The sequence below is a fragment of the Anarhichas minor genome, unplaced genomic scaffold, assembly GCF_050575085.1.
Source record: "Anarhichas minor isolate MPS153535 unplaced genomic scaffold, ASM5057508v1 ptg000043l, whole genome shotgun sequence".
Taxonomy (NCBI): Eukaryota; Metazoa; Chordata; class Actinopteri; order Perciformes; family Anarhichadidae; genus Anarhichas; species Anarhichas minor.
Genome location: NW_027466489.1, coordinates 3,665,969 through 3,678,512, shown reverse-complemented (window position 1 = coordinate 3,678,512; position 12,544 = coordinate 3,665,969). Strand labels below are relative to the sequence as shown.

At 37.9% G+C, this 12,544-nt stretch overlaps 1 protein-coding gene across 1 annotated transcript; it reads left to right on the top strand.

Moving 5' to 3' along the window:
* The first annotated feature begins 3,317 nt into the window (after positions 1-3,317).
* On the top strand, positions 3,318-11,210 carry LOC142970740 (solute carrier family 2, facilitated glucose transporter member 11-like). Its single transcript, XM_076111161.1, has 12 exons — positions 3,318-3,341; positions 3,919-4,017; positions 4,863-5,023; positions 6,052-6,176; positions 6,305-6,434; positions 6,549-6,697; positions 7,293-7,480; positions 8,042-8,152; positions 9,732-9,833; positions 10,057-10,132; positions 10,253-10,380; positions 10,992-11,210. The coding sequence occupies exons 1-12, from the start codon at positions 3,318-3,320 to the stop codon at positions 11,208-11,210; spliced, it is 1,512 nt and encodes a 503-aa protein (XP_075967276.1).
* The last annotated feature ends 1,334 nt before the right edge of the window (positions 11,211-12,544 follow it).

Below are 12,544 nucleotides of genomic sequence, written 5' to 3'. Positions count from 1 at the left end.
AAAAATGTGAGAAAAATGTGACAGTATAGTATGCCATCAAAAAATCACTGTTGTGATTCGTGAAAATGTCTTAATACACGTTTCGTGTGCAACCCTCAATCACATACTGGCTCCCTAAATTGGCACTCAGTCATCAAAACCTCTAGAAACTAAAATGGCTCTTGTAGAAGTTGTTGCAGTAGCTGTTGTAGTTTAAGTAGCAGTTGATGTTTTAGTGGTTATAGTTTGTGAAGTAGTAATGGGCACAGATGTTTGTAAATGTATTATTAAAAATGCAAGTGAATATGTTTTCTTCTTTTCTCCCCGGATGGATGCAGAGTTTCGGGACTAAAACTGAGGACGACCGAGTTTCTTTATCACTTCATCCACGTCTTCGTCTTATTCTTCGACTGTATGAATGGACTCAGAGGGGTCATAAGGGGCCCATTCAGGACCATGTCACATTTTTATAAAAAAGTTGTGAAGAAAATTGTGTTCTTTCATTCCATAACCTCCTACTTCCATTCATTCTACACAACAGGAAGCCACACAGTCCCATACTCTCTTGTCCAGCTTCACAGTTGTGCTCTGGACACTGGTGTCCACTCTGACCCGGCACCTTCCTGACCGGGAACTAAGCTGCCCCTCCACGCCACCGCTACACGCACACTTCCTGTATTTAACTCCCTCATTTTAGGTGTTGGACCTTAAAATTGACCAAATCACGTTAGATTTGAACCTTTTACATCCTGTCTTCAATCCAGTCCTCTATCACTCTGAGCTACCTGATCTAATACTTCACAGATTTTTCATACTTGAGTTCTTCACTGTTGGATCTTTAAATTTTGCACAGGCTTTGAACCCACAACCTCAGGTCTTCTGAGCAGTCCACTAGTTACCTGAGCTACTTGGTGATAGCATCTTTGTCTAACTCAATAGCATAAACATTAACACAGTCTTTCAGCATGATAGATTATTCTCCACATTACAGATTTAATTAAAAATAAAGAACCAATCTCCAGTATAAAGGTCTTAAGTTTTGTTTTTAGTGTTTTAAGTCTAATGTGGAAACGGAATGGACTTTCCTCAAACAGAGCTGGGTTTGGTTCTTGGTTGACAGTATCAGGTGCATTAGCACCTCACCCTGGCAAACTGCTCCTGAACTTCTCAACTCAGTTGTTTGTTTTGTAATATTTTGTCCACCCTGCAGCACCATAAGGGGTGCCAGGTAGCTCAACTGGTAAAGTTGATGCCTCTTGATCCAAACCGTGTCCAGCAGGGGCCTGGCTTCAAATCTGAATCTGTGGCTTTGAGGACAGAATTTACATACTTAGATTTAGAAGATATTTTGGAAAGTAAGTTTACTTTGTGCCAAAGAATTAAATTATTTTAATGGTTCTTCAAGATATTATATTGTCCTCATTTCTCACCAAACAAGTCATTCATACAAAGTCTTACAAAAATACAGACATCCAATTTATATTTTTTCACAACTTTATTAAATCAATACTGGACCACAGAGGAGTGTTACAGCATGAAATGAACAAAACTGGTGCACTCAACATAGAAAGATATTTTAGTTTTTATTCAGTCAGATTTCAGTAAATAAAGACATTTTTTTATGACTTAAAGATTGTTAAGGGTTGTTAAGCCTTCTGAGTTAATACAGTAGAAACCGTTGGATGACAGGGGCGAAGTAAAGAAACTGCATCGTCCACAATTACAGGTCCGTACATTATTCTATCCTGTCCTGTCTATCCTTGTTTAGCTAGAGAATCAGCAATTGATGACCCCATGAGCTGGCATCCACATAAACCTGACTGCTGTTTCACGATGTGAAGAATAGAGATTCATATATTTCATAAATCCGGTCTGTTTTGGGATGACATGGATTGCAATGATACCAGCGTTGATAAAGAGTATGAGTATAATATGACCGTAACTTATTTCTCTCTAACCACTGCAATGCCATTACAATAGCTTATATATCTTGACTTCATACTGTTAAGTTATCTGGTGTTCTTTCCTTAATATATAAATATTGGAATAAATGTTTTATTCACTCTTATTAGTCTTTCATCAATCACTGCTACATATATACAGTATAGGCCCCAAATTATTCCTACTTACTCCCCAACCAGACTTTGTCAGACATATTACATTTAGAACCATCTGACATTTTTATCTATCTTATTTATATGTCACTCAGCTTTGTGTCAAATATAACCCCAAGCAAATTAAATGTGTTTACCTTCTCTACATCTTTACACCAGCCTCTCTTACCTTCTTCCTAGTAAGTACCACTATACCTTCTTCTTCTCCACTGAAAACCCAAATCCTCATGACTATGACCACTTCTCAACTACTCTGAACTGCTTCTTGTGTCTTTTCTTGGATTAGTGTTAAATTCTCCCCCCCTGTCCCATCAGGCCCCATCATCAGCAAACAATGATCTACCGACATTTTATATCAGAGAACATCATTAATCCAAATGGGTAGAGTATTGGTCACACTGCCCTGAGGAGTTCTGTTTTCTATCGTATACATGGTCGATAACACTGTTCCCATCTAAATCCGAATATATCTATCAAATACAATCTTTTATCCACTGAAACATTCTTCCTGTTGTTCCTGTTCTATTTAATTGAATCATTAATCCCTTTCATAAGTTTAACCATTAAACACTCTTCTCTGAAAAATCCCTGGATATGGTTCTCTATTTTTTTCCCTCCCTCATGTGCATATGGTCTGCTTATCATCGTCAGACCAGAAGGCGTTCTGAGATGCACTTTTATTGAATGGACATTCTGTCGTTCTATCCTCTTGGCTTTTATTTTGATATATTTATTTTTACTTCCGTGTTACTTAACTGTCTTTCTTCATTCTACAATTAAAAACAGAAAAATGACAACATTTCTAATGAAATGAACTTTTTTGTCTAGATGAATACAGTATTAATGCCAATTCGGGGATTCCAGGATAATTTATTCCCATTGTGCAACACAGGGATCCCGTTGTGCATTTTTTAATTTGCGTCAGGAGAATGCAAATGATTGATTTTATTTGTATCTATTTCTTCATAGAGTGTGAGTAAATCATTGTAGTGGTATTTGTAGAACGCTGGTAAGACGTCAGCTCAAGGTTTGTCCATTTGTGCGCTGATTACGCAACTGCAGCCAATCGTAAGAGGCGCGCCACACGCACGCATTAAGCGCGTGCTCGAGCTTGTGTTATAGGGGATCGTTATTTAGGTGGGTTGAGCTTTGTGGTTTGTTGCCTGACATCATCAAGTTAAATTTATTTTTTTGTTACCATTTTACTACTTCCTTTAAATAACAATGTCGCCTGCCGGTGCACAAAAGGTAAATAAACACATTCTACTTTTCAATAAGGAATCTATTTTGGAGTTTAATCCGGAATGCTTGTTTGGTTAGACTGGGGTAGCATTATGTAGGGCATTCTTGCAGAAAAACTGGATTATTTGGTGGCTGTGTAATTCCTAAGAGGTGCAGTGCTATTTGATCTATTGTTTTTTTGATGTGACAATATTTTACACACGACCTTGCATTGTTAGACAAAGTTACATCAGAACAACCATCACTCCCATTTGATGCTGTTTTATACTTCTGCTGCACCACAATTCAGACTAATACTTTTACTCCACTTCATTTATCTGACAGCTAAAGTTAATCTGCAGATTTCTATAATGCAAAATATAAATCAACTAATACATGTTGATGCTTTATTGTATGTTAAACTACCTAGCAAAACATAAAGTAATGAAAATGCGCCCCACTATTAAGAGCCACAACATTAAAGTACACACTAATGCATCACTAATTTAATCCAGTAATGTGATAAATATATTATTCTGAAATGGGCCATTCTGCATTATGAATACTTTCCCTTTTTCTAATATCTATCTGTTTATACAAACAGGGAAGTTCTTTGACATTGGTGCTAATGGTTGCTTCTGCAGCCTCTGGAGGAACTCTTCAATATGGCTACAACCTCGCAATAATGAATGCTCCCACAACTGTACGTTTTTGAGTCTAATTGCCAATTTAAATTCATGTATGTGTGTGTTCAAGCAGTGTTCAAGTGTGGAATATAGACGTACATATATTACATTTACTTATTGACAATACTGATAAAGTCCTGCATGGTGTTAAAAAAGTGTTTTAAAAGTTACATCGACCAGCGTGAACATGAATTAACATTGTGTTAAATTGATATTTGTGATATTTATCTGAAAGTGTATTTTGTGTGTGTGCTCACATGCTGCACTGAGCTGTGCTGACCAGCATTACTGTTTTTTCACATTTTGGACAGAATCAGAATCGGAATTGGTTTATTGCCAAGTACGTGTGCACATACAAGGAATTTGGCTTGGTAACGGGTGCATAACAATAAATACATTGCAATAGTATAAGATTTAAAACGTAAAATATGAAAATATGAAAATGTAAAACACTCAACAGTGATCAACAGTGTAAATTGGCACACACAAGAGATGTTGCTACTTGTGTGATTAGTCATTCTCATTGTAACACATCCAATTTTAGTATTTTTTTATAGAAACTAATTCTAAATGCAGGATCCTCATTGTTTCATTAAGCCAATTAGCTGCACTTACAAATAAAGAGCACAAACTTCCATCATCAACAAACAATTTTGCAAATGTTTTATTCTGATCATTTGGAATGAAAGTTCAATTGATATATTGATGCTGCGAATTGACCCTTCAAGCTTTAGAGTCCAGCTTCTCACCACCAAAGTGCAAACACACAGACAACTAAACTGAGGTAATAAGTGTCAGCTTTAACCGCTGCACTCAATCTCAGTAAAACTTTAAAGGTTGACTGTCTTGTCTTTTCACACAGTTTATTCAGACCTTTGTCAATGAGACATTCTTGGAGCGGTGGGACATCCAGTTGGAGGATTACCAGGTGACTCTGGTCTGGACAATTATTGTCTCCATCTTCTCGTTGGGAGGCTTTGCGGGGTCTCTTATCGCAGGACCGATGACCATACGGTTTGGGAGGTAATATGAGTGAATCAGTGAGCAACCGTGGCTCACTGGGTTAAGAGGGTCGTACGGTAACTGAAAGGTCAACGGTTCGATCATTGGCTTGGACTTGTCATGTGTCGCAGAGCAAGACACTGAACCCTTAATGGCGCCTGTCATAGGCAGCCACTGCTCCCTATGTACAGAGATGGGTCAAAGGCAGAGACACATTTCCCCCTTACCCTGATAAATATAATTTTTTTTTTAAATGTCTCGATCCACAATGACACATTGACATTTTCATTGCAACACACAGAGAGTGAATGATTGACCTGTTGATATAGATGCACATATGAATGAATAAAGAGTTTAACCATTTACTTTCCTCTATCACGGGTGTACATGCATATGACCCTGGAATGAATTTTAAACCTCATAGAAACACACATACATCAATCCTGCTTGCATACTGCATTTAGTTGGTGAAAATAAAAAATTCCATTCCCAAAGACCATTCTTTCATACTGAAGATGTACCCCGGGTCACAAAAACAATATTTCCTTTTTTTTAAATGCCCTAAAACAGCTGGGCACCGTGGTTTTCAGCAAATGTTATTCAAACAGGAGTCAAAAGTGCATTTACTGGGATGTATTTCCAGATGAAGATGAATACACATGTGATGCTCCATTGAGTTTTTACAGCAGCTGCAATTTCTGTGTGGGAGTGACTCTAAATAAATGAATGCCCGTTTTTCTTACACTGAAGGAAAAGGTCACCCAGTGCAACAGCCACTGATGTGTTTTTTAAATAGTTTTTGGAAATTATGGAGTTCTATGGCACAAAGCAATACAGTAAATCAGGCTTTAACTACGTAGATAATGCTATAAGGACCATTTGATTAATGGTTTTATAATTATATAAATGATTTCCATACAATAAGACGTCTACCAACATGATATCCCAGCAATATGGCAAAACGGTCCACGAGACTACATTTCGTAAGACTGAAACTCTCTCCGAGTTGTGAGCAATGTATTCATTTTGTCTTCTTTTCCATTCCCAAGGAAGAAATGCCTGTTGTTGAACAACATTTTCCTCATGACTGGAGCACTCTTAGCCGTGACAAGTAGAGCTGCCAAGTCTTTTGAAATGATCATCATCTCACGTGTCCTGGTTGGGATAAATGCCGGTATGTAATTTGTGTCACTAAATGTCTGTGTTTGCATTCAAATACCTGCTATACTGCCGTAATAATCATTTTAAAAACAACAGAAACTTTATTAATAACTTCACAGAAAGCCACTGTGTGTTTTTCAGGGATCAGCATGAATGTGCAACCCATGTATTTTGGAGAAAGTGCACCAAAGCACTTACGCGGGGCTATCTCCTTGTCATCAGCTGTTTTCACAGCATTTGGTGTTGTGTTAGGACAGGTGGTCGGACTCAGGTATGGAAGCTGGCAGACTTTTTTTATTTGTCAAAATACATTTCCCTACACCAAAAGAATCAGCTGTAGACTTCAATTATATGCACAGTAACACCCTGGATTATTTATTTATAGAGAGATTCTGGGCAGTGAGCCGTGTTGGCAGTATCTTCTTGCCAGTAATGCCATCCCTGGCCTCGTCCAGCTCCTTACCCTGCCGTGGTTCCCCGAGAGCCCCAGATACCTGCTCATCGACAGGGGGGACAAGGAGGCTTGTATTAAGGGTGGGTACTGTAATATGTCAACCAGTGGTGGAAGGTAAGTATATTTACTAAATACTGCCCTAAAGTACAATTTTAATGGAAATCAGTATTCCCATTGTATGCTACTTTATACTTCAGTACAATTAAGAGGGAAATATTGGACTTTTGTCACGTTCCAGACCTCTATGAGTTGTTAGCAGTTCCACCAAAGAGGCATTTCCCCTCTAAACTTCTCAGATGTGTCATTTAGATAACAGTTCAAATTATTATTAATAGTTTACAAAACAAAGCATACATTGGAGAAAAGTCTAAAATATGAAAAGCTACAACATTAAAATGCTTCATACGCATTGTTGAATCTGCACTGCAAATTTTAAAATGTGAGTGTATTTTACTAAAGTAGGAGTTTGAATGCAGGACTTTTACATGTGATGTAGTATTTTTACGTTGTTGTATTGGCACTTTTACTTAAGGATCTGCCTACTCCTCCGCCACTTGTATTGAATCTCTTTTGTATTGAGGAAAAGTAAAGAACAATACGTTATAGCCAGTGAGCCAGAAAGTCAGAACTGCAACTTCTCAGGTAATTTAAATTGTGTTTTCTGTTCTTGGTCAGCTTTGAGACGGCTGCAAGGCTGTGAGGTCCAAAGCAGCGAGCTGGATGAGATCCTGCAGGAACAGGCTGAAACCAAAGGCATGAGGCCCCGTCGACCCTGGGAGCTTTTCACTGATCGCTCAGTGCGCTGGCAGCTCATCTCTGTCATGATCATCAGCAGTGCCATGCAGCTCTGTGGTAATGACTCGGTAAGAAAAGATAGAACATATTGTTATATAAGCCATGAAGATCAGTGTTACTGCTACCGAGCTACAGTATCACATGTTCTTTTGGCCTCTGCAATGGCAAAAGGTTGATTAGAAATTTGAGATGCTCCATCAGTGGTTTGTGTCGTGTGTAGGGTTTTTTACTTTCCTGCAGATCGTATTAATAATGTAAAGCGGTGCTGAAGCATCATCCCCTGCTGTAATGTGCACGGAATAATGTGTTAAGACAACTTATTGTTTTGACTAAAAGGCTTTGTCGTCTCTTTGTCATTTTTTCTTTGTATATATGAGATTTAATAATGAATCTAAACTTATTTTCAGAGTTGCAACAAGTTGCTTTCTCATCAGAAAATGCTGACTAAACACTCCTGTATTTCAAGGCTCTTAACCACGTGCTTGGCAGTTTTAAGGACTGGGGCAGGGTATTAACATAGTTGTTCTTTGTACAAGATGCTGGTTTATTAATCCTCTTATTAACAATTGAAGCACTTGTAATGATGCTCCGCAGCACTCTAATATGATCTTATGTGCTTTTTCTTTCAGATTTACTTCTATGCATCATACATATTCAAAGAGGCAGGAATATCAGATGATAAAATTCAATATGTCACGATTGGCACTGGTACATGTGAATTGACAGCGTGTATAATGTGTGTAAGTATCCGTCATTAAAGCACATGTTATGCAAGCGGTTAGAGGCAAAGAGACTGTTGTTTGCATTCCTGTTAAAGCTTTAACGGAGACTAAGGACAAAGTAAAGTCCAATGCACTAGTTTACATACAACAGGTTTTATATTTGGTTTCACAGTTGAGAATACTTAGACATATGATGTTACGCAAGCACAATATGAACAATAGGATTTACAAATTTCTGAGTAGCTACCAAGAAATGAGAGAAGAAAGGAACTGGAACTAACTGCTATTTATATCTTTGAACGGACTATGTTTTCTCACTTGAGAAGAAGATATTATGTTATTAAAGGTGTGGTCTGACATTTTGGTAAATATGCTTTCTTGATTCAAAGTTAGCTACGTTGATTGACGCCACTTTCATGTCTGTCTGTTAAATATAAAGCTCCAGCATGTAGCTCGTTAGCTTAGCTTAGCACTAAGACGAAGGCTGCTTGAATGTTTTTTTAACACGAGGCGCTCGGTAAAGCAACAGCAGTGGTAGGCTGCTGAAACACGCTCTAATCAGGCCCTAAGAAACAGCTAGCCTGGCTCTGTCCAAAAGTAGCTAAATCATACTAGTCCCTCTAAAACTCACTATGGCTGTGTTCAAAATCATACTAATGTACTGCCTCCTACATAACCAAACAGTACTGCATACTGCCTACTAAATGGGTATTACCAGCAGACTGTTCATACTGTAGTAGTATTCTCAAGCAAGACCATCATGTGACCTCATCACATGACTGTATCACAGACGTCTCCAAAAGCTTTGCAGCAAACAGATGTTATTTGGATAGACTGAGCACATATTCGGATTCCAAATGGCAAATGTTCCCCCAGAAAATATATTAAAACTTAATAAAGTGACTTATTATTAGCTTTTAGTCTGGTTCAAACTCTCTGACATTTCACAGTCTGAAGAGACGCAATGCAAAGCAGTTGTTGCTAATCTAGTATACATCCTGGCATTTCTTGCATACACAAAATCCACAAACTCTGTAATTGGAACACACTTCATACTCAACTTGACGTATGTTATGGCTTCCGTACACAGCATAAAGGATTAATTATATGTTTTTTGTTTACAGAAACAGAATTGTAAGAAACTGGAGTCTCCACTGGCAACCAGGACTTCAAGAAGTTCCTGCACCTAGCCAAGAAATAGTGCGGTACACCACCCCTCAGTTTTTGTACAGATTAAACAATCAAGATTTGATGTGTTAATTACTAAATTTAAGAGGTGCTGGTTGGTAGATTTTGGTGCACTCGGACAGAGCCAGGCTAGCTGTTTCCCCCTGTGATCAGGCTTTATGCTAAGCTAACTTGCTGCTAGCTCCAGTTACATATTTACTGCACAGACTTGATAGTCAACCTTCTAAACTAGCTAACTCTCTGAACGCAAGTGAATAAGGATGTTTCCCGATATGTCAAACTATTTCTTCAATTTGTTTGTATTTGTTCAGTGGCTGTTGCTCAGGACTTTATGTAACTTTCTGTAAAGCCTAATTTGTTATAATTATAGAAAAACAGAGTCTGATTTCCATATTTTAATGTTTTTCAGAACCTGCTGGTAGAGCGCAAAGGTCGGAGGTTCATGCTGATGGGAGGATACATCCTCATGACCGTCTGGTCTGTTGTCTTCACAATTGCTCTGTTGTTCGAGGTATCATAAATCACTTAATTGACCTACATAATAACCTACATATTTAACTTTTCCAAAGACAAATCATGCATGTATCCTTGAACAATGAAAAGTAAAGTAATAATTGTGATTATTATGTGAGATTTCTACAGTGAACTTTTAATAATTACTGAGCATTACAAGTCAATGGTCAATCTGTGAAATATAAAAGTGATCTGGTTTATTTTCTTTTTGCTACAAACAGCACTATACATCCTGGATGCCATACATAAGCATGGCCTGCATCTTCACCTACATTCTCAGCTTTGGCTTGGGACCAGGTACGTTTAATGTTTAATGTATGTCAGGCCATAATAGCTAATGTTCATATTTCTACTTCTATTTTTAAGGATGTGATGATGAAGCTAACTCAATATGACTGTTTGTCTTTATTTTCTCAGCTGGAGTGACTGGCGTTCTGCCCACAGAGATCTTCAATCAGACCGCTCGGCCAGCAGCCTACATGATCGCTGGCTCCATGATGTGGCTCAACCTTTTCATCATTGGGACGATCTTTCCATTTCTAGTGGTCAGTCTGTCACTTCATCCATCCATCCATTTACCAAAAGTGCAATGACAATGAACAAGCATAAATACGCTTAAACCATTTTAAAACAAAGTGTGTTTTTTATGGGATTACTGGTGCATACTAATCTCCCTCCTTCCTGTCTTCAACTTTACGACATCTAATAACAGGCAAAAATCTAAAAATAACATATTTTAATGGTACATTTATTTTTAAATGAAACATCTTTCAAGAACCTGGCATGAGAAGGGGGACTACGAGCTAACAGGCAGGTTAAAATGCAACATTGACGACTTCTTCGAATAGGAAAAGTCACCCTATAGCGCCTCTCAGAGCTCAGAGTCTGAAACTGAGGGAATAAGGGACTTTCTGCCATGCTGCTCATGGCTGTATCTCTGATCCTACTGATCTTTTTAATTTATTGAATTTGAGGTTACGGTTTTAGTTCATTCATTCCAGGTATGTAAATCTGCACATGTATATATACAAGAATAGAAAACACACAGACAGGCCTGGAGTTGGTTAAGATTGAAGCACACAATTAGACATTTCAGCAGTAATTTATATAACTTCCTACATCAGTCTCATAACTTTCTGTTGCCTTTCTTTTACAGAGCGGGCTGAGTGAGTACTGCTTTGTGCCTTTCGGAGCAGTCTGCCTGCTGTCTGCTTTGTTTGTCGGCCTGTTTCTGCCTGAGACCAAGGGGAAGTCTCTGTCAGCCATCACAAGTGAATTCAACAAGCTCAACTTCAAAGGCCAGGATGAAAAGTGTGCGTCGCAAGCTAAAGCTCAGTATCAGCTGGGTGAAGTGAGTCATTCCACGGCCTTGTAGACAGACCTTTTCTGCTGAAACACACACGGACACATCCACTATATGCATCACTTTGACCTGATCTGTTTGAGCAGGAAGACGTTGTGAACAAAAGAATGTTCACTTTCACTTCACCGAAAGCAACTTGGATCTATTATCCCCCCCTTTATTTTGAGTGTGTTTTGTGTCAAGAAGATTTAAAGGAGTTATCTTTGACATCTTCTCATGTTGCACTTAGGTTTTGCTACTTTGTGTCACTGATTGACATAAGACAAAATTATCGAAGACACGTCCTTGCTTTATCCTCTCATTTTGGAGGTCAAAGGTCAGAGAAAGTTGCACATTAGGCCTTGCAGTTAAACGACCTACAGAGTACTGAAGTCTTTACTGTGAGGTAGGTGGTGAACCAAATCACAGAGAATGTATTTAGATCAACTGTGATATTAATTTGCACCTTATCAAATATATACTGCAAGCATCAGTGTGCACACCTCATTCGTAAAAAAAGGTATCATGATGTTGAGTATTTATACGTTTGGTAATGACTGAAATGTATAGTTTTTACATGATTGGAATAAGTGCAATTTTTTATGTTGAATTGTGATGTTTTTGTTTTAATGATCTAACTCTCTGAACCAATAAAGTATCTTGTATGAACATCCCTTTTCATATTGCATCTTTCAATGTGATCATCAAAAGGTGCCTTCTATACATAATACAATAATAAAGTGACATCAAATACAAATTGAGTCAAAAGAAAGTTATTTTATTCACTGTTGGTTTGGTGAGCACAAATGCTCCTTTTTTATTTACTCTCCTTACAACATACGACAATAATCAAGCTTTCTATTAATTGTATTTAGTTTTTCACATGTTATACGAGTATTTTAACTGAAAAACAAAGTTCATAAGTCAGGAAAAGGTAAGGCTGAATTGTTAAAATTGTGCACAAAACATCAAGAATATTAGGTTCATGAGTAAAGCACCTCGGCTATAAATATTAACACATTTAACATTTTGTACAACCAATTCCAAAATATGATTTTGTCATATGTGGAAAATAATCAGAAAAATCTCTAAACCCAAGCTGCGAGAACCCTGATGACATCACTATGACATCATAAGAGTCATCTTCCTGTCCACAGTTGGTGCAGAATGTAGCAGAAAGACTTCCCACAAACGCTCAACGTAGGGAACACATCACTCCAGTCCTGGACAAATTACACTGGCCCCTAATTCCTTACAGAATTCCAATAAAGTTTCTATTGAGAACTTTTAAATCCCAACATGGTCTGTGTCTGCTCATCTGCGCCCAAGACCCCTCAGATCAGAGAATCAAATGTTGTTAAAAGTTC

Excerpts from the sequence above, each read along its gene's own strand:
- LOC142970740 (XM_076111161.1), top strand. The coding sequence starts at position 3,318 with ATGTCGCCTGCCGGTGCACAAAAG. Across the intron at positions 6,435-6,548 it reads GGACAGGTGGTCGGACTCAG|AGAGATTCTGGGCAGTGAGC; the intron begins GTATGGAAGCTG and ends ATTTATTTATAG. Across the intron at positions 7,481-8,041 it reads AGCTCTGTGGTAATGACTCG|ATTTACTTCTATGCATCATA; the intron begins GTAAGAAAAGAT and ends TTTTTCTTTCAG.